At 44.2% G+C, this 22,500-nt stretch overlaps 2 protein-coding genes across 2 annotated transcripts in view; one reads left to right on the top strand and one right to left on the bottom strand.

Annotated features, from left to right (window-relative positions):
* Positions 1–22,500, top strand: part of PLEKHD1 (pleckstrin homology and coiled-coil domain containing D1) — a 283,969-nt gene that overhangs the window by 55,944 nt on the left and 205,525 nt on the right. The window lies entirely within an intron of this gene.
* On the bottom strand, positions 609–4,732 carry CCDC177 (coiled-coil domain containing 177). The gene is made up of 3 exons (XM_081937753.1): positions 4,629–4,732; positions 4,003–4,361; positions 609–3,206 (listed from the first exon to the last, which is right to left on the bottom strand). The coding sequence occupies exon 3, from the start codon at positions 3,185–3,187 to the stop codon at positions 1,175–1,177; it is 2,013 nt and encodes a 670-aa protein (XP_081793879.1). The 5' UTR covers positions 3,188–3,206; positions 4,003–4,361; positions 4,629–4,732; the 3' UTR covers positions 609–1,174.

Genomic DNA, 22,500 nt, shown 5'->3' with positions numbered 1-22,500 from the left:
GATGTTTTCAAGTTGACCCAATAGGTTTGGCATAATTATTTGCATATATCATTACTGTTAATAATAGAGCAATAGCAAAAGCACTTAGACTTATATTCCACTTTACATTGCTTTACAGCCCTCTCTAAGCAGTTTACAAAGTCAGCTTATTGCCCCCAACAATCTGGGTCCTCATTTTACCCACCTTGGAAGGGTGGAAGGCTGAGTCAACCTTGAGCCTGGTAAGATTTAAACTGCCAAATTGCAGGCAGCTGGCAGTCAGCAGAAGTAGCCTGCAGTATTGCACTCTAACCACTGCATCACCATGGCTCATCTATATACAAGGCCTACTCTTTTCATTGTGAATCTTGAGAAATGTAGACTATGAAGAGCTGGGTCTTCCCCCAGATATTGAAGCCAGGATGTTAATTATGGGAGTCTGGCATTGGTCCACGTGATTGGTGATTATGGAAATTTAATTGGACCTTCACTTGTTTTGTTTTCATTTGGTTTTAATGGAAAGCCTTGTTTTTTTCCTGTTACCCAGAATTTCTTTGGAGAGACGGATAACCATATTAGATGGATTAATACATAAAATAAATAATAGTCAATGAAAGGGACTGTATAAATGACTTTCTACACGTTTGCAATTTTATTGGAACAGGTTTTTCCACATGCTTTCATGTCATGAATCAGAACTTCAGTTTTGTTATTAAAATGTTACAAGGCCTAGAGTTTCCAACAGCAAGGATAAATAAAGTGCATCACATGGGCCAGATAAATTCTTTTCAAATATGGACACATATGAGAGACCAAAAGTTCCATTGCAGAGTGACATTCAATTTAAGACCCAGCTATATCAATATGATACTACTTCCTTTGAACTTGAGGGAACCGAAATGGCCCTTGAGGAGGGGAACGAATTCCTATTATATCAAATGTATGTATCTTGGTTTTATTCCATGAAAACAGTATTTTAGTCAACAGAGGGAGGGATACCTATTTTCATTGTATAGACAGTTGAAATTCTTTTTTGAATACGTATAACAAGAGCATTTGCAAAAGGTCTATGAAGTATGTGCCCGAGTTTTTGTGCTCCACAAAAATAATAAAGTGGTTTTTTTTTAAATCTCCCAATTCTGACAATGGGCAGCAAAACAGAAATCCCCACCGAATCCCAAATAAAAAAGACAATTTATTTTTTAATTAGGGTGGCCTGCAGTTCTGCCTCAAAGGCCATCTTGTCGAAAGTACGCATGTTCATCTCTTCCCGGACTTTTTCCCTCACGTGGAATGATGCCCGAGCCACAGACTTTGCGCTTTCCAAGACATTTTTTTTCTCCTTACAAATCTGTTCACTTCGCTCCAGCTTTTTCTCAATAGACAACAGGATCTCCCTTCGGCGGATATCTTCACACTCATCGACTTTCTTCTTGTTTACTTTCTGCATCTTCTCCTTTTCCAGCCGGTTCTGCACCACCTTTCGAGCTTTCTGCTGGACAACTTCCTCGGCCACCAGAGTAGCATGTTGCAGCTTCCTCTCAGATGCTTGGGCCAAGGCTCTTAAGTGCTCCTTTTGCTCCCGGTCTTTGCGTTTTGCTGCCAGCTTGGCTCTCTGGCTCTGCAGATCTTCCCGCTTGGCTCTCTCTCTCAGTTCCTGGTTCCTCTTCTCAATGAGCTGCTCATACTTCTCTTGAGCTTTGCTCAAGCTCCCTTCCATGGCTGCCCTCAGCACTGCCCGCTCTTCGGCCTCCTGCTTAGCCAGACCCTTGAGAATGGTCTCGTGTTTCTGCTTGTCAGCTTGATTGAGCAGCTTCTTCTCTTTCTGAATCAGCTGTTCCTTCACAAGCTTCTTCTGGGCTGCCAAGGTGAGCTTTTCTTGCAGCAGCTGCACCTCTCGCACCTGGACTTCTTTCTTGTTTTCTTCCTGAGCCTTCAGGTTGTGCTCTTGGTGGCGTTTCCTCTTCTTGTCCTCCAGAGCAACTTTCTCTAGCCTGTCTCTCTTCAGGCGCTCCTGCTTCTCCATGTGTTCCCGCCACTTCTCATCCTCCATCAAGGTCTGCCTTTGCTTCATCTGGACAGCCTCCTCCCGGGTATGGGTCAGCCTGCCACGTCGCTTCTCCAGCCGGGTTTCCCACATCCGGCGGCCCTGCACCAAAGCGAGCTGTTTTTCCCGCTCCTCCAGCTCCCTCCTCTGCTCCACCACCCTTCTCTGCACATCCCACTGGAGGTGGGCACTGTACCGCTGCTCCTTCCACAGGTTCTCCTCTTGGTGCTTGGCTATCATCAGGGCGGCAATTTTTCGGTCCCTGTCAGACACCTCCTTGAAGCCTTTCTTCTGCCTCACTTCCCTGACAATCCTCTCCACTTTCTGGGTGGTTTGGGGGGAGTGGCTGAGGTCACTCAGGCTGAAACTGCGGCCCACCAAGGAGGTCATGGTGGCCACGTTCTTAGTCCTAGGCAGCCCCTGGGTCCATTTGTCCTTGCCACTGTCTCCGCTGTAGGAAGAAGAGGCGCCGGAGTCAGAGGAGGTCTTGGTGGAGAAGCCCTCTCTCCTCCTTTGCAGGGAATCCAGCGAGTGGCTCTTCTTGGTCTTGGGGCCACTCAGAGGGGAAGGTGGGGGGCCTCCAGCCGTTTTCGGCTTGCTGGCCGGAGGGCAACTCCCATCGGGCAGGGTGCTTTTAAAGGCCGTCCTGGAGGCTGGGGAGGAAGGCAGGCTTCCGGTCAGGACAGGCGTGAAAAGCCTCCGCTTCTCCTCTCGGATTATCTTCTCCCTTTCCTCCCGGCACTGCTGCAGCTTCCTCTGCCGATCCATCTCGTAGGCCTCATAGAGGCCAGTGGCGACGCGCATAGACCTGCCGGGGGCCTCCTTGATCAGCTCGCTGAGCGGCCGGGGGAGCAGCTCCACCGGCTTGACGGCACTTCGAGCGCAGGCTTCAAGGGAGCGGGGACTGGTGAGCACGTAGCGGCTGCCTTCGGCTTCCGGGCAGTCGAAGTTGTACAGATCCAGGTGCAGCATCGGCGACTCTTCGCGAATTTTCTCCGGCTCTCCGATTCGAGGAGGCGCCGCTGCCGGCGGGGGGGCGGGCGGCTGAACTGCAGCCTCGGTCGTGGCGGAGGTAGCGGCTGCCGCAGACTCTTCTCCCCCCGCGGCACCCCCGGGATCGGGGCATGTTTCCTTGCCAGGATCCGCTACCGGATCCACCATGCCTAGCTCCCTCCAGAATCTGCAACAAAAGTAGACAATTACAAAGGAAAGGGGGAAAAAATCAAGTGGAGTTTTTTTTTCTGCAAAATAAAATAAAATAAAAATCCCCGTAGGGGTCTGTCTCTCCATGCCCGCAGAAGGCGCGAGAGAAGTGTCGCCGCAAAAGAAATCAGGTCCGCCGGGATGGTTGCTGCAGCGATGGCGAAAAGTGGAAGCTCTTAGTAAGTCCTAAGGGGCGCCAAGCGGAGGCTGAGCAGGTTGCAAATTTCAGCCTCTCTTTCCCCCCTCCCCCCCAATCCTCACCCTTTGCCATTCACTGTCCTGGGCGTTATGATTGGCTGCATCGGAAGTTCTAAGCCCTCCCCCCCATCACAGGCACCCGAGTTGGGGGCGGGGATAGAGCCCCACCTTTCTTTTCTCTCTCTCTCTCTCTCCCCCCTCCCCTAATATTGTTGTCTTGCAGATTTAAGTTCTAACAGGGTGGCTGGGCGGAAACGGCAGCAGGAAACCTGAACACCTGCCCGAAAGGCAAAGAGAGATTTCGTCGTGGGGGGTTTCCTCGTGCCACCTTTCCCGAATTCCGGGTCCATCCAAGAGCCCCTCGCTACAGCTCCCCCGCCCCCGATCTGGGAGCAGCAGCCTCTCCCTAACATTGGCGATGCAGGGAATCCGTGCCCCAGAAACGCCCCAATCTGGTGAAGGGATTGGGGCCGTTCATTTGACAGTCTTCCCCTCCCTTCCCCACCACCCCTGTGGTCCCGGGATGTAGAACAGGAGTTCTACGCGGAGGGAGCGGGGTGTTGTAGTTCACTAACCTCTTCGGGCGCGGGTATTTATTGCCTTGGTCCTCTGGGGGCGGGGGGCGAGAGTTGGAGGAAGCCAGCGGATCCGTCAGGGAGCAGGCTGCAATTTTGGAGGGTCACTTCAGGTATCCTGTAGTAACAGCAGCGGGGGTGGCGGCTGCGGCGGTTTCTGCATGGCGTCCGGCAACAAACCCCGCGCAGTAGCTCTCCTGCAGCCCCACCGAAGGTCGCAGCTTGCTGACGAGGTGGTTCCTCGGTCCCGAGCATTGCAAACAGCCCATTCTAGGCTGAAATTGGCGGAGGTCAACGGCGTCCCATCTCCGCCCAGAAGACCAACCTCCGTCTCGCGGCTTACCTCGCAGCTCCTCCTGCTGACAATGTGAAGACGAGTGGTTGGTTTTTCCAGGGGAGGAGAAAAAGCGAGGGGGGGGGACAAGCCCCCTGATTTACAGCTTCCCGCAACATCGTGGGGGCCAGGGAGGAAAAGGTGCGGGTGGAAGGAGTGGGGAGGAGTGAATTAGAACGGAGTCGCTAAGCTTGGAGAGGGTTGGTTTTTTTAGTCGAGGAGAGGGGATGGATCACATCGAAATGATAGATCTTCCCAAGGTTTACCTATTCCTGGTTTTGCTGATGCATACCTTCCTCAAAATGCAGAACTGAAAATCGGTTTCTTGCACATTTGCCCCCTCATTAACCCATTTTGGACAAATTAATGGTGTTTCCCTGTTTCTTTGCAGATGGGAGCAAACAGGTTGCCTACGGCTCCTCCAAATGAGTGGGATGTAAAGGGATTTTGCAAGTCATAAACTTGCCTTGTTGTGCTCCCTGGTGTTTCAAGCACAGATCAAGAGATTAAGTTCTGATTGTGTCTGCAGAGGACAGGAAGCATTGTTTGATTAACCATGGTTAATTGAATAAGCAAGAATTGGGTGGGTCCCCCATATGCTGTTGTAAATTATGATTTACAAAGTACAGTGAGTGAGTTCATATAACATGGTAAGCCAAAATGAAGGAATGATGTATAAACTTAATTTTGGGGTGGGGGAGACCTAGGCAATTGGTGGCCTACAAGCAGAGAGTATACCAGAGCTCCCCTTCTTTTATATTAAGTGGTACTTTCCAGTTCTGCTTGTGTGCATCTTCTGGAAATAATCCTTTTATTATCCCAGCATTCAACTCAGTTGTTCAGAAAAGGACAGAGGGGTAACCATCCTAGAGAGACCCTAGAAACCTATGGGAAGAAAGAACTCCCGCTAAAAATGATGTATGAAATATATACATAAATTTCATTCCTATAGGAGGATCTATAAAACAAATAGGCTAATACCGTAACAGTAATATTTGGACATCCCATCAGCAGCCTGCTGAGGCATGAAACCATCTGCCTATGGCAGGTCCAAATTAAAACCTGCATTTTTCTGCCAGCTGCGAGCAACCTTTGGTTACACACAAGTGGTATGAGTGTTGCTGGTTATAGGAGCTTCTTAGATTTGGGGGAAAATGCCTTTAGTAGACATCTCCTTTATGGAATCCCAGTACCTTGGTGGGCTCATCTCATCCCCACTGGTGTTATTATAAAATATTGGCTCATTCTCAATAAAGCTATATTTTTGCTTACTTGGTGCTCTAAATTAGGTGGCAGCTGGAGCTCCTAGAATCCTTCCAAAATGCACAAATACAAAAGAATTGGCTTTGGTTTGGAGGGATTAAAGGGATATAAAATACCATTTTTATCCCTTTAACACCCTCAATTCAACCCACTTTGGGTCCAGGTTCCATGCATATTTATAGCATGACCTTCACCTCACATAAGAAGTTTAAGTTGACCCTCCATGAAAAGGAATCTGTTGATGATGACACACTCTTCTGGAGTGTTGGCAGGAATAGCCAACACTCCAGAAGATAGGCTTAAGATACAGAAGGATCTTGACAAAGTTGAATATTGGGCACTATCTAATAAAATGAAATTCAATGGTGAAAAAAGCAAGGTTCTACATTTAGGCAAGAAAAAACGAAATGCACAGATACAGTATAGGTGGTACCTTGCTCAATAGTAGTAACTGTGAGAGAGATCTTGGAATCCTAGTGGACAACCATTTAAATATGAGCCAGCAGCTGCCCAAAATGCCAAGACACTTCTAGGCTGCATCAACAGAGGGATAGAATCAAGATCACATGAAGTGTTAATACCACTTTATAATGCCTTGGTAAGGCCACACTTGGAATACTGCATTCAGTTTTGGTCGCCATGATGTAGAAAAGATGTGGAGACTCTAGAAAGAGTGCAGAGAAGAGCAACAAAGATGATTAGGGGACTGGAGACTAAAACATATGAAGAACGGTTGCAGGAACTGGGTATGTTTAACTTAAGAGAAAGAAGGACTAGGGGAGACATGACAGCAGTATTCCAATATCTCAGGGGTTGCCACAAAGAAGAGGGAGTCAAACTATTTTCCAAAGCACCTGAGGGCAGAACAATAAGCAATGGGTGTAAACTAATCAAGGAGAGAAGCAACTTAGAACTGAGGAGAAATTTCCTGACAGTTAGAACAATTAATCAGTGGAACAGCTTGCCTCCAGAAGTTGTGAATGCCCCAACACTGGAAGTCTTTAAGAAGAGGTTGGATAGCCATTTGTCTGAATCTGGGGTGCTCTTGAGGCCCTACTGGGATCTGTTCCTTGGCAAAAGCCTAGCCATTTTAGTTCATGAATCTGACTTTGATGAAAGAGAACACTAATATGAAAAGGAAGTTGCCCTTCTAGTTGCAAAACTAGAAGCTCAAACCTTATCCTCCATTTTCTGGAACATGTATGGGATATCAGTTACCATATTTTTCGTAGTATAAGACACACTTAGCCTCCTGAAAAGAGGATGAACATTTGGGTGCATCTTATATGCCGAATGTAGCCCCGTCCACCCTTCGGCCATTCTCGGCCTCCAAGCATCACATTTTAGATCTGTTCCAGGCTGCAAAGATTGCCACAGACCATCGCCGCCTCTGTGCCTCTCATTTTTGGCCTCCGTGCCTTGCGTTTTTGGCCTCCACGCATCACGTTTTCAGCCTCCGAATACTCCGTTTCAGACCCATTCCAGGCTTCAGGGATCACCACATTGCCACTGATCACCACGCCTGTGTGTTGCATTTTCGGCCTCCACACACCACATTTTTGGCCTCCACACATTGTGTTTTTGGGCAGTTCCAGGCAGCAGGGATCCCTATCACCTGGAACCGCCCGAAAACACGACACGCGGAGGCCAAAAACAGGGCACGCAGAGGTGAAAACACGATGTGTAGAGGCTGAAATTGTAACATGCAGAGGTGGCGATTGGTGGTGATGTGCTGTGGCGATCCCTGCAACCTTGAATGGGTCTAAAACGAAGCATTTGGAGGATGAAAACACGAGGTACAGAGGCCCAAAATGTGAAGCCTGGAGGCGGTGATGGTCTGTGGAAATCCTTGCAGCTTGAACAACTGATTGGGGGTATTCCGGGAGGCTAATCCACCTGCCAATCAGCTGCTTGTGCTGAATCAGGCTGTGATAATGTGCTGAAGCTGACGAGGCTGTTTGCTATTTGCTGCAAGGTCACTACCCAGATGAATATCGATGGATGCTGGTAGGCAGAGGCAGAATTATTATTTTTTCTTGTTTTCCTCCCCCAAAACTAATGTGTGTCTTATACTCTGAAACATATGGTACTTCTGCCAGCAGATCCAATGGTGGGAAGTGAAAGGCAGCTGCATCAGAGGACCACAGGTTGCCTGTCCCTAATCCAGAGGGTTTTAAGATAAAACATAAGCTTTTAAAGAATCCTCTGGGGCATTCCATACACTGAGTACATTTCCATACAGCCACTAGGCTTGTCCTTTTTCTGCAATGGGTTCACATTACCACATTAATATCCCCATATGCTGCTCTTTGGGGCTTGGGGGAATGACATAAGAGGAGCACAGAAAGGCCACCCAGCTGCCTAACAAAGGAATGGGGGGTGGGATAACTCTTTTGTAACAAAGAGGGAGGAAAACCCACTGATGGGGCAGAACAGCAGTAAAGCCACATCAACTTCCCAATTGTTCCTAAAGAATGAAGTACCTCTGATAAAACACTAAATGCCTTACCTTCAAAAAGGAGGGGAAAATCTCAGGGGGAAGAGGGAAATCTAAGGTCTTTTAGCCAACGGGAAGCCCCCTGTCCTTCAGATCCAGTTTTTATACATTAATTTTATTAAAATCTATAATTAAAAAGATAAAAACTAAAAGAATGAAAAAGACAAAGAGTGCAAAAAAGGGAGAAAAATATAAAAGGGGAAAATAGAAAGAAAAAATAACGTAGTGAAAAAAAGATGCATAAAGGAATGACTCCCTCTTTATCACGAGTATAAACCGTTTTAATATTCTTTCTAATCAAATATAATAAATGATCATTTCTTTTCCTATCCCATCTCTTATACAGTATGTAAACAAATCCTTAAAGCAGGGGTGTCCAAACTTGGGAACTTTAAGACTTGTGGACTTCAACTCCCATGCTGGCTGGGGAATTCTGGGAGTTGAAGTCCACAAGTCCACAAGTTCCCAAGTTTGGACACCCCTGCCTTAAAGTCTTATCACTTCATCCTGATCAGCTAAAGTGTATTAATGGACTTTTATTAAAATAATATTATTTATATGATTATATATTCATTAATTTCACTAGTAAAACTGATCTTTATTCCCTTCAAATAATCTCCTAGAACTTGATTTTGTTGAATTACAAAGTTCTACAAAGCTTTGACAAGCTTCTTTTGTACCGTGTTTCCCCGAAAATAGACAGGGTCTTATTTTCTTTTGACACCCGAAATAAGCACTTGGCCTTATTTTCAGGGAGATTTTATTATTTTTGAGCCACAGGAGGCGGCGAGCGTGGTCACCTCATGGCTGCTGCTGTGTTGCAATATTTTTGGGGAGGGCTTATTTTCAGGGGAGGGCTTATTTCAGCGCATGGACTCAAAAGTCTGATCGGACTTATTATCCAGGGAGGTTTTATTTTCGGGGAAATGGTAAATTCAATATAGGAAAACTATCCAAGTCATTCTCTTGGTTTGTTATTTGATCTTCCCTTTAATTATATTAAGATATCAGTCAGTTCGACTTATAGCAATAGCACTTAGACTTATATACCGCTTCACAGTGCTTTTACAACCCTCTCTAAGCGGTTTACAGAGTCAGCATATTGCCTCCAACAATCTGGGTCCTCATACTATATGTCCAGCTGCATTTTTCTTTCTTTTTAACTTATTCTTGTAGCCTGCCACTTTTAAATCCACTTTCAGATCGGTCTCAGTCTTTTCTGGTAAAATGGTAAAAATACAAGATGTTATTCCTCTTCTACAATATCTTTTAAACTTAGTATATCAATAGAAGCAGACACTCTTAAAATTAACTTCTGGGTCCATTGTTAAAAATATTCTTCAGTATGTCCAATGTTAAAATGTTTTACTTCATTCTGCATGTAAAGTCAAATGTAAATGTTCTTTTTCTTAACTGCAACCTTCAATTCCTTTTGGTTGCTTTTAGTGTCCAACCTTCACAGTCTCATCCTATCATTTAAAAAAAAAATTCAAAACAAAGCATCTTCCCACAGGAAGTATTCTTACAGTTAGTTCCAAGATCTTATTTCAAATCCTTCTGGACACTTAGCCCATTTCTAACTTTTCAAAAGCAAAGTTCAAATCCCTCTTTGCTGTTTATTCCAAAAGAATTTTTTAAAAGTCTTTAAACTTGTTATTGAAAAGTTTTAGTAGAATTTACAGATATTTCCCCTTCCCTCCCTCCACCCCAACACTGCCACCCCTTAAACCCTCCCTCCCCCCAACTTCCCAGAGCAAAATACAGGGTATAAACATTTAACAATCATACACTAACATAAGCTAACTAACTATAACATCTTACCTCCCTCTTGTACTTTAACTCCCCTTTTATTAAGCTAAATTTGGATAAACTATAACATTCCTTATTCATTCATAAGCTAATTGAAGTTCCTTAGTCCAATGTTTATTTGAATATAGTCAATCCATCTTCTCCATTCCAACTTGTGTTTCTCCTCTGAATAGTCTTTCCAATATGCTGAAATTTTAGCCGTCTCTGCTAAATTAACTACTTTTAACGTCCAATCTTGAATAGTAAGCAATTCTTCCTTCTTCCAGCAATCTTGTTGCCATTATCAAATTCAGAATCAAGTTAGTCTCTATAATTGTACAGTCTGTAATTATACCTAGCAAAAAGAACTGAAGAGTGAACTTTATCCTCTTTTTGAGAATATTTTAAATAATCCACCATATTTTTATCCAAAATGCTTTAGCTTCTTTACAAATCCATCATACATAATAATGCATAGCATCAACACAATCACATTTCGAACATTTAAATTATAAATTGGGACAAGCTAACTTTTTAAGATCTAAAAACCATCTATAAAATATCTTATAAAAACTCTCTATCAAGTTTTAATCTTGCATAAATTTTTCATTTCTTACCCAAATCTTTTCCCATATTCCCATCATTATTAGACAAAATTATCAATACCTTTCTACCATTCTTCCATATTTGCATCTTTTTTTCCTTTTAAAAAAAATCTTGGTATCATTTGAAGAAAAAAAAAACTTAAACAAGACTTTCATTTTACTACTATTATCTTTCCCAGTAAAAACTATTGTAAGTTCTCCCATTTATCCATCTCTATCTATATTTTGTGCCATAATGGTCATAATTATACTCATGTAATCTCCCATTTAAAATTGTAATATAGAGTCCTAAGTGGATAACCTTTTTTACTATCTCACATTCTGTTATTTTTCTGATTCTTCTTTTGGATTTATCCTGGGGATGGTGGATATCCAGCCTTTAGTATATTACTGTATAAATCTTTTGCCTTCCAAACTGAATTAAGACGATATCTTTCTTCTAAATAATTCACCACCAATCCGGCTGGGGCCTCTCATCTATACTGTATCTGGCGATTTCTAAGTTCTTCAACTAGGAATGCATAATCCTTTCTGGATCTCAATATTTTAAAAGGAATTTCCTTCAGTACTGCCACCTCCTGTCCTGCCACCTGTAGTTTGCTTCTGTAAATTGCTTGTAATATTCCATTCCTTGTTTTCCTGGTAACAAAGTAGATTACAATATCTCTGTAGTTGTCTCTGTCTGGCAATCCATGAATTAACACGATAATTTTTTTCAATCTGCCAATCATATTCTGCTTTTGGTTCACCAATTAACTGAGCGAAAGCTTCTGCAAAGATTTCTTTCAAATTTTCTTGGTTATCTTCTTTCAGGCCTCTTATTCTCAAAGCAAATTCCATCGCTCTGTATTGTATCATTGTAACTTCTGCCTCTGATTTTTCAATCTTGATTTGAATCTCATCAACTTTACTCTCCAAATTCACATTAGACTGAGTAATTTCTTCCACCCTGCCGTCCAATGATGTTACAAAAGCAAACAAACCCTTAAACGCATCCACTATATCCTCTCTTATTTGTTGATTACGGTTTGAATTAAGTCCTTAACTTCAGACATTTCATCAGACACATCTTTAAGGGCAGATGTAATTTTTTCTTGCAGAAATGAGGCTTGTGCCTTTAAAGCATCTTGGAAAGCTTCAAACGTCACTGTTTGTGTATGTGCTAAAGATAATAAAGACTGCAATTTAGGTGGCTGGGCCGGGTGACTTCCAGCACTCTTAGAGGCACTTATTTTGATTTGTTTTGAAGGCATTTCCAAATATTCAAATCATACTTTCCAACAACCAAATTATTGAGCCCCAAAAGTCCACTTAATCCCCAAACTTGTTAAATTTTATAGCTCATTAGTAAACCAAAACTGTTTTCTTTAATCTTGAGTTCTTGAGTCTTTTAACGACATTAACAAACACTTAACAAATACTTTCCTTTTAAGTTTCGCTTTGATCACACCCTTTGACTTGCAGACCATCTTTATTACCCTTTGTTCTCCTCAATCTTCACAGAAGGAAGTGGTACTGCGTCGGAGTTAAAGTTTATACTTGCAATTATAATTGCTCCTGTCTTTGCTGTGCCTGCTTCTTATTCAATTGTAGATTAAAACATTGATTGCAGGGGTGGTCGTGGCATTTTGTTTCTGCTGCAGCAGAAGCGTCCCGAGATGCGGAGCCTTGTCGGGCTGCTGGGGGGCTCTTACCCTTCGAGCCCCAGAATTGCTCCTTGGGGTCTATGGGGAGCTCTACCCTTGCCCGACTGCTCTCCTCCCCCTCTTTTCCCGAGGGGAGTTTTCAAGCCACTTGACAGCTGATTTACACTGTTCTAGCAGCTTAAACGCGATCACGAGGCTGACGTTTAATTTTAATTTAATTTAATTTAATTTAATGCTTCTAGACCGCCCCCTCTCCCGAAAGGGACTCGGGGCGGTGTACAGTTCATACAAAATATATCAGATACAATAAAACTAAGTATGTACAATTGACAGTTGACATGGAGGAGGTAAGAATGACATTAAAAGAACTGTACAAAGCAGTTCTAAAAACAAATACAGTAAATTTAAAAACCCCTAAAATAACCAGATATAGTGCGTTTGCCAGGAGGGACAGTTGAATTATGCCAGGCCTGCTAATCGGAACAGGTGGGTCTTCAGTTTTTGCCGGAAGGAGCGGAGGTCAGAAGTGGTTCTAATGTCGGGGGGGAGGTCATTCCAGAGGGTTGGGCCCATCACAGAGAAGGCCCTACTCCTCGGTGTCGCCCGCCGGCATTGTCCAGTGGATGGCACCAGGAGAAGTCCCTCCCTGTGTGAGCGTATTGGCCGCAGGGATGTATGTGGGAGGATGCGATCCCGCAAGTAACTAGGTCCCGTGCCATGGAGCGCTTTAAAGATGGTAATCAGCACCTTGAAACGCACCCGGAAAACCACAGGTAGCCAATGCAGCTCGCGCAGGAGAGGTGTTACGTGGGAGTACCTCGTACTCCCCATCACAGCCCGCGCGGCTGCATTCTGAACTAACTGCAGTCTCCGGGCGCGTCCCAAGGGCAGCCCCATGTAGAGAGCGTTGCAGTAATCCAGGCGGGACGTCACCAGCGCATGAGTGACCGTGCGTAGGGCATCCCGGTCCAGTAGGGGGCGCAATTGGCGCACCAGGCGAACCTGGTGGAACGCCCCCCTTGCCACGGCCGCCACATGGTCATCCATTGACAGCCGGGCATCAAGGAGGACGCCCAAATTGCGCGCCCGTTCCACAGGGGGCAACTGCTCGCCCCCTATGGCCAGCGATGGAATCAGCTGGCTGAATCGAGGTGCCGGTAGCCACAGCCACTCAGTCTTGGAGGGGTTGAGTTTAAGTCTGTTGTCCTCCATCCAGACCCCGACGGCCTCCAAACACCGGGACATTACTTCGACAGCCTCGTTGGGGTGGTTTGGAGTTGAAATATACAGCTGAGTATCATCAGCGTAGAGGTGATACTCAACCCCAAAACCACGGATGATCTCACCCAGCGGCTTTACATATGTGTTGAACAGGAGAGGCGAGAGGACCGACCCCTGTGGCACCCCACAAGTGAGTGGCCTCGGGGTCGACCTCTGTCCCCCTGTCAACACACATTGCCTCCGGTCGGAGAGGTAGGAGCCGAACCACCGCAAAACGGTACCTCCGACTCCCATCCCCTCCAACCGGCGCAATAGGATACCATGGTCGATGGTATCAAAAGCCGCCGAGAGGTCTAATAGGACCAGGATAGAGGAGCAACCTCTATCTCTGGCCCTCCAGAGATCATCAACCAACGCGACCAAGGCTGTCTCTGTGCTGTGCCCAGGTCGGAAGCCGGACTGGCGTGAGTCTAGATACTCGGATTCGTCAAGGTGTCGTGGAAACTGCTGGGCCACCACATTCTCAACAACCTTCGCTAGAAACGGAAGGTTGGAGACTGGACGATAGTTAGCTAGCTCCATTGGGTCGAGTGAGGGCCTCTTAAGTAAGGGCCTCACCACCGCCTCTTTCAAGGCGGTTGGTAAGGATCCCTCACCCAATGAGGCATTCACCAGGCCCAGAAGCCAGCCTCGTGTCACCTCCCAAGATGCCAGTACCAACCAGGAGGGACACGGGTCCATTAAACATGTGGTGGGTCGCAGCCGTCCACGCAACCTATCTAAATCCTCGGGGGCAACAGAATCAAACTCCTCCCAGGATGGTCTCACAAGACTCGCTGTTGGCGGCTCGTCTGGTCCACTGAGTGGGGCCCATCCGCTCCGGATCTGAGCGACTTTGTCCTGCAGATATTCCCCAAATTCCTCTGCTCTGCCCTGTAAAGGTGCCCCCTGCGTCCCCTGTGACAAGAGGGAGCGGGTCACCCTAAACAGGGCAGCAGGGCGGTTATCCGCGGACGCAATAAGGGTGGCACAATATCTACGTTTGGCCGCCCTTAATGCCACCAGGTAGGTCCGCAAGTAGGATCTTACCTGTGTTCGATCAGATTCGGAGCGTGAGGACCTCCACCTGCTCTCTAGACGTCTCCTGTGACGCTTCATCACCCTCAGCTCCTCGGTATACCAAGGAGCCCGGGTGAGTCGCTGCCGCAGGAGAGGTCGCAAAGGCGCAATCCGGTCCAAGGCCCCAGCCGCCGCCCTATTCCAGGCGGCCGCTAGGTCCTCCGACCGAGCGCGGGTCAGGGCTACAGGTAATGGCCCAAGCTCCGTCTGGAACCTATCCGGCTCCATCAGGCGCTTGGGGCGGTACCAGCGTGGACCGTCTGGTCCCGCCTCCTCGCGGTGGGGGGTAGCGCCAGGGAAGTTAAGCCGGAGACATGAGTGATCTGACCATGACAGGGGTGTAACAGTAAAATCCCCTCTACCCAGATCACTCGTCCACTGCTCAGATACAAAGACAAGGTCCAATGTGTGGCCTCCTTCGTGTGTGGGGCCCTGAATTAACTGGGTCAGGCCCATGGCTGTCATGGAAGCCATGAACTCCCGAGCTACCTCAGATGACGTTTCCAAAGGAACGTCCTTCAACGCTTATGGTGCCACCAGAAGACCAAAAGTCTTTAAACTTGTATTTAATTTTTTCCCCATTAATGATTGCATGACACTTACCCAGAGCTGTAAAGATTCCTAATAGGTGAAAAACAGTTAATTGGAAAATATCTGGAACACTGTGGGTGATCTCAAGTCATCGCCTTGTCCAGAGAGGAATTATGAAGAAATGGTCTACTTGCTGTCTCTTCATTCCGCTACCGGAGTTGTCCTTGCATTTAACAGAGTCATCCTCAGTTCTCCAATATTTCCTCAGAATTCAGGACAAACTCCTGTCCTTCAGCTTCTGTAAACTCCCTTAAGGCATTTCCTTTGAATCAAAGGAAGTTCAAAGGAGTTGAATCCAAAGTTAATGGAGAAAACAAGCATAACATCAGTCCTAGGTGGAACAATTCTTGTGTGTGTGAAAGGTACTGGAGTGGCATCAACAGAGAAGTTTATGAAGCCCATCAGGATGGAATGCATAGCAAAATGACAGAGTCAAATAAAAATATATTTTCTTTTTTAGTATGAATGGTAGATTTATTACATTTTAATTTATATCTACACAAATATAGCTATGTGGATGACACAATTCTATTTCAGGGAAAAAATTATACAAAGGGCAGGGGGGAAAAGTAAGAAATGATGTGCCAAACAAATTAAAGGCAAGAATTAAAAGGTGCTAAAAAAAATGAAAACTTGAATTTAACTTCTCTCTTTTTGAGGATCTCATTAGGTCCAGCCAACAGTCTTCCCCATTTTCTGGTTAAAAAGTCTGGTCTTTTTTAAGATAATAAATATAACATACATAAATTTACTACATATTTCTAAGCTGCCATATTCCTTTTAGTGCATTTTTAATTTTTCTTTCTAGAGAGCCTTCAATAAAGGAGTATTTCCAAAATATTTAGGCTAACAGCCCAGGCCACCATTTTGCCTGACACCTGGAAATCTCCTTTAGTTGGATCACAGTGTCTGGCCTCCATCAACTTCTTAACAAACATAATGTGGTCTTTCCTGGATCAGGATTCAGTGAATTCAGTCACTCAAACCCTGGTCATCTCACTGCAATATGCTCTACATGGGGCTACCCTTGAAGAGCATTTGGAAGCTTCAACTTTTGGAAGTTGGGTGGTGTGGGCAGCCTTTGGGACCCCTAACATGGCCCATGTTACGCCATTGTTCCACAAGCTTCTGGGTGCAATTCAAGGTGTTGGTTATTAGCTTTAAAGCCCTGCATAGCATGGGTCCAGATTACTTGAGAGCCATCTCACCTCAATGGGACAGGTCCACCCTACCCATCCATCAGAGGAGGCATGCTGTGGATCCCATCAGTCAAGGAATTCCGGCTTGGGTTCCAGAAGAGACTTCTCTGCCAGAGCACCAGCCCTTTGACCCCACAGTGAGATCTGTCCCCACCCTCCTAATCTTCTGTAAGAGCCTATGCACGCACACACACACACAGACACACACACACACACAGTGCATGTATGTATGGTTTCATCACTTTTAATGTTATAAGCCAGTGATGGTGAATATTTTTGGCACCTAGTGCCCAAACTGGAATGTGCATGCACCAAAGCCCTGGAAACTTGGAGACTAGCTGGTTAGCACGCATGCGTACACAAGCCACCTGATCTTCTGGTTTCTGGCATGTGCATGTGCACTGGCCAGCTGATCTTTGGGTTTCCAGGGCTCTGGCACACACCAAGATCAGCTGGCCAGTGCGCATGCACACATCAGAAATCAGAAGAGCAGCTGGCAACTGCGCACATGCCCACAGAGAGGGCTCTCCGTGCCACCACTGGCACGCATGCCATAGGTTCGCCGTCACAGTTATAAGCCAGCCATGGTTGCCTGGTGGCAATCAGATTTAATTGATAAGTAAAATAAATAAATATCATGCCATATTATAAATATGTGATTTATACATCTGGAATGTTAGCCATTCCAGAAGCCTTTTCTGGATAACCAATGGGATGAAAATGCATTCAATGAATAATGAATGATCCATTCAAACATTCCCTGAGCAGCTTTGTCATGCCCCCATCGGAGCCTGAATCCGTGGTGGAGGATGAGCCGGAACTGTGGCCAATGGAGACTGAGGGGCGGATTCTTTGGCTTTGGAGGAACAGGGAGCAGCAGGACAAAATAGCCCCGAGCCCCTCAGACTTGGGACGGCTTGCCAGTAGGGAGGAAGGGGGGCAAGACGATCAAGAGAGGGCAGGCAGTGGAGATGAAGAGCGACGGAGCTCAGGAGATAAGCAAGGACCACCCCCTCCTGATCCCAGAGCAGAGATAGTGGAGAGGAGGCAGGAACAGTGCAGGCTGACCTGATGACTCGGGAGGAGAGTACCCAGCCCCTCTTCACAAGGCACACCTGGGGACTGAGACTTAAGGAAATGCTGAGGGGAGGGGCATTTTTCAGGAACGAATGCTGAATTTGCGGAGTTTTGTGTACCATTGCCAACATTGTGAACTCATTGCTTCTTCCTTGCTTCATGGACTCATTTCTTTGTTCCTTTACCTTGCTGCACTCCTTTGAAGCCGTTGTACTAAACAGCGTTCGCTGGACTGCTTGCAGCCAGAGGCTGCTGTGTGTGTGTGTGCGTGCTTTGCTCTGGACTTGCATAACATGGGAGCATGGGGAAGGGGGTGGGAATTGAAGCATTAAAGGAAAGTTTGAACTCTCAGCTGGCTGTGTGGCCTTCATGCCTTGCCCCAGGTCATCACAGCTTTCCAGGCATGAACAGCATTGGTGATGATAACTTCATTGAAAAGGACAACAGTATCACATCCAGTAAAACACCACAATATTCTCAAATCACATAGTTTATGGCTTCAGGTGTCAGACCAGCACAGGAGAAGGGCTTAGGCAGAGGTTCCCACCCCTGGTCTGTGGACTGGCTCCAGGCCATAGCATGCCAGCAACCGGGCCATGCAAACAAGCTAAGAGCCATCCGCAGTATGGAGTCAGCACGTAAAATCACACCCCCTCCAATCTACAGTAAAACCTTTCTCCACAGAACCAGTCCCTGCTGTCCTAAAAGTTAGTGGCCAGTGACTTAAGGTGAGTTATACATTAGGCTACTGTTTGACTAGAACAGGGGTGTCCAAACCTGGGAACTTTAAGACTTGTGGACTTCAACTCCCAGAATTCCCCAGCCAGCATGGCTGGCTGGGGAATTCTGGGAGTTGAAGTCCACAAGTCTTAAAGTTCCCAAGTTTGGACACCCCTGGACTAGAACTACCAGCACTGATTGCGCTATACAAAGTCCTCAGGCTCAATTATAGGAGGATGTAGGGGTGTTAAACTCTTCACAAACATCAATCTATTCGAATGGAGGCACTGCTGTTTATTCTGAGACAGCAAAACCAGAATTTATACCAATGCAAGTCCAGAAAGGCTGTTTCTGAAAAGAGATTTTTTTAAAAAAATACAGCATAAAGTTATGAAGAGTTTCTTTCTTCTTAAAGTCTACAAGGCTGGGTTTCATTATTTGGCATCACTAGAGGGCACTCACTGATCAGAAACCTTGATCGTATTTAAACTTGGTATTTTGTATGTCTTTTTAAAACATAGAATTGGAGGGAATTATATAGAACCCCCCTCCATTCCCCCCCATCACTGCCTTGTGAGACAAGTTCTTCTTGAAATAAGAGTAATGGCAACACATTCCAGTGAATGAGATTAAGCAAATGTATTTTAATAGCAATGTGATGCAATTGAAAGAGAGGGCAACGAATCCCTTATTTCTACATGTGGGTTGAAATAATATAGTTCTGCTACTGTCCTTTAGGCAATGTGAGTGAAATATCTTTCTTGTAAGTCCAGTTTTTTGGACTCTGTCTGGTCATAGTGGTGGTTCTCAGCAAGGTAAGCAGAACTGTTCCTATATTGGAAGCAACACCTCTGGGAGGAAAGAGACACATGTTTCATCAAATTCTAGTGTTCCCCAAGGATCTGATGTGGTTCCACAAAAGTATAAGAGTAAAAAGTGAAGGGGGGAAAAGCATCATCATCATCATCATCATCATCATCATCATTATACAATTGTATCACAGCGGCCAGTTGCTTCGCTGGATTTGGCATTGATTACTAGTCGGGCCCCACCCAGGGGCCTAGGACATCGTAACATATTTTCGTAATATACGTGCGGATCCAAGCAGTGCAGCTTTTTGCATTTGACTGATGGTGATTTTGTCAAGTTTTAGCTGTTTTAAATGTAATTCCAGTGCTTTTGGAATAGCACCCAGTGTGCCAATTACCACTGGAATTACCACTACTGGTTTGTGCCATAATCGTTGAATTTCAATTTTTAAGTCCTGGTATTTCACAATTTTTTCATGTTCCTTCTCGTCGACCCTGCTATCACCTGGTATTGCGATGTCTATGATTGTAACCTTATTTTTCTCAACCAGTGTGATGTCTGGTGTGTTATGCGCCAGTATTTTGTCTGTTTATATACAAAAATCCCACAGGATCTTGACAATCTGATTTTCGGTGACTTTTTCAGGCTTATGTTTCTTTATATAATTTATAATCAGTCTGCACGATTTTATTTACAGCAGCTGAGTATGTGGTGGTTGTTGTTGTTGTTGTTGTTGTTATTATTATTATTATTATTATTATTATTATTATTATTATTATTATTATTTTCCATCTTGGTCAGAGCGCCTAGAATTTCTTTTATAAATAACTCATTTTGTAGGTCTGAAAGAGTTTGGAAACCCTGCAATAAGAAAATGTGCCCATGCTTTCTATATTTTTTTCCTGTTGCCAGAGTGTATATAAAGAGACAAGTAAAACAAAGAGAACCATTCTAAGAGTTTTGGTAGATTATTGGATATCCTTGGTTTTGCATTTCAGATGCACATCTGCTGCAATTAACACTGTTCAAAATAATCCTTAGCTTGAACCTGCAATCTTTATTTTGGTCAACAGTCAGTAAATTATATTAAAACATAATTAGAAAGGAAATGGAGCAGTGTTCAGACTTGCATTTGCTGTTGTTTCATTTTCATAGCACCAACACAACATTTAGCTACTTTAGAGGTGACAGATAATTTCATCTCTGAGAAGAGATTCGGATAATAATTATTCTTTCTGGGCAAAGTCTGAACATGCAAATATCCAAGATTAAGATTTGTAGCTATGGAAGACACCCCCCTCCCTTCCCAGAGCCTTATCTAATTATCTCTTCTTAAAATCATGGTACCTGACTCCAAGAAGTCTCCCAGGCTTTTTTACAGCAGCATCACAATTATTTACAGTAAATCGTTTTCATCAATAGAGCTATAATTTCCAAATCACCATTATTCTCCATTAGTTAGACATCACCTCAAGTAGTGGACATCATATTTTAAAATTTCAGATAAATTCAAATGGGTATAGAAATGCTCAAAGAATATTATCAAGGGATAGCAATTATTATTATTATTATTATTATTATTATTATTATTATTGATAAAACCCATTAACTTGTGGCATTTGTTTGTAGAGGACAACGAATTTGGCATCATTTCCAGGATTCCCCATGTTCAGTTGTTAGAAGAGAGGATCCTGCAGAAGATAGTAGTATGCATTTTTTGCAAAATGCCCTTGCAGTCTCCACTCGCTGACAATTGACAAAACATAGTGGGATGTAAGCTAGGATCAAAATGGATTTTGCATTGATTCAGCAAGACTTAAATAGCAATAGGTATGAGTTTGGAAGAACTCCGGTAGTTTAAGCATGAATTAAAACAAAATGAAGAAGAATGCAATGAAAAATGCACCTGGAGAAGCACTGTGTGCAGGAGATTTGTTTATTGAATGCTACCAATCTCACTATCAAAGAGTCTGTGTGGGATCTTGGAAGAGTACTTCACAGAGAGAAGCCCAAAATAAAGAGACTGCACATCCTGAACTCGGTGGGAGGTGGAAGGAAAAGGTTCCGGATAACCAGATCCTAGAATCTCTCAGGATATACCTATTAGGTTAGGAGGTTATGACAAGATTTTGTCTACCATATTAGGTGTAAGCAAATACATGATTGCACAGAAGAAGATACAAATAGGGAGGTTCTGTTGGCATACTTGCCTTGCCATCTCAAACTACCCAGAATGAACCAGAAAATTGTTCATAGGTAAGCTATTTTCTTTTCTGCAATCCTAGGCATTCTGCAGCGAAACTACTATCTGCTTTTATTGGTCTAGTAAAACCTCTTTTCTTCTACACAGTAGCAATATTCTGAACTTCTTATCTCTGTATCTTCTCCCAGCATCTGTGGATTTTGCTTAGGTAAATTTTACTGGATTACTTTGGTTCTAGGATAAACTAAAAGAATTTTGCTTCTGATCAACAGTTGAGCTGTATGGAAAGCTACATTTTCACCTGGAAAAAACACCCCCCCCACACACACACAAGCTTTTTTGCCTCCTGAATTTTTTGATGATAATGAACTCTTCATACAGTCTTAAGAAAAATAATGTACAATATGCATCAGAAAATAACAGTGATTTACTACAGTACACTGCAATTATAATGTGTAGTTTAACATTGCTTTTCATTGTTAGGGAGCTATAGTGCATGTCATCCTGTAGTGAAGAATGACGTAGGATTGATGGCTAAATTGGAGAAGACTGCCCTCTATCTGAAGGTGCAATTCATGTCTCATTTAAAGGACTAGGAGTTAGTCTTCCTCATAAATGCATTTACATTTATTTCTTATTTTGCACTGATGCATTGACATATACCATGTATTCATGGTAATCTTTGGCTTCCATAGGTGATACATAACTGGCCACCCTGCATGGGTCAAGATAAAATCAAACAGTTCTTTGATCACCTGTTCTCATCTGTGAATTGAGATAATTGGGCAAAATCCTTAGTTTGAAAGCTCTTCAGTGCTTATTCCTTATCTGTTGGTTTGTGCATGGTGGCAGCTGATGGCTGTAATAAGGGAAGAATTCTGCTAACCTTACTTTCGACCTCTTCACATTACAGTTGCATTTGCTGAATTTTCACTTACTGTACAATTATTAACAGTATAGGATAATGTGTGGCAATGATCTTTCTGCTATAAAAAGAAAACTTAATGTAGCTTTTTTCCCTACACCCACCAACTGGTAGTCAAATTAACTTTCTCTCTGCAGGGATTAAATGTGTTTTTCTTACCTTCTTGCCCATAATTATGTACTGAATTGCTTTGCAAATAAGTAGTCTCTTACGTGCTAGGATAAAAATAACTAGTATACTGATAAAAGGGAATTTCTCTGGATTCTGTATTTGCAAGAAAGAGAGGCAGGGAGTAACAGAAACTTTTGTCATTTTCAAATCCATAGCTCAGATGTGCTTCACAACTTTTTTTTGTTGAAGTCTAAGGGTCTTTGTCTTCATTTGGTCTCCAACCTGTATCTGAGATTGTTTTTCATGATGCCCTTAGCAGTCCTGGTGTTTAAAAACGTGTTTCTTCGCTAATCCTGACACAGTTATTGGTGTGGATACTAGCCATTCTC

The sequence above is a fragment of the Natrix helvetica genome (assembly GCF_964273705.1).
Source record: "Natrix helvetica genome assembly, chromosome: 1".
NCBI classification, from domain to species: domain Eukaryota; kingdom Metazoa; phylum Chordata; class Lepidosauria; order Squamata; family Natricidae; genus Natrix; species Natrix helvetica.
The sequence above is the reverse complement of the archived record's forward strand: the minus strand, read 5'-3'. Positions and strand labels throughout refer to the sequence as shown.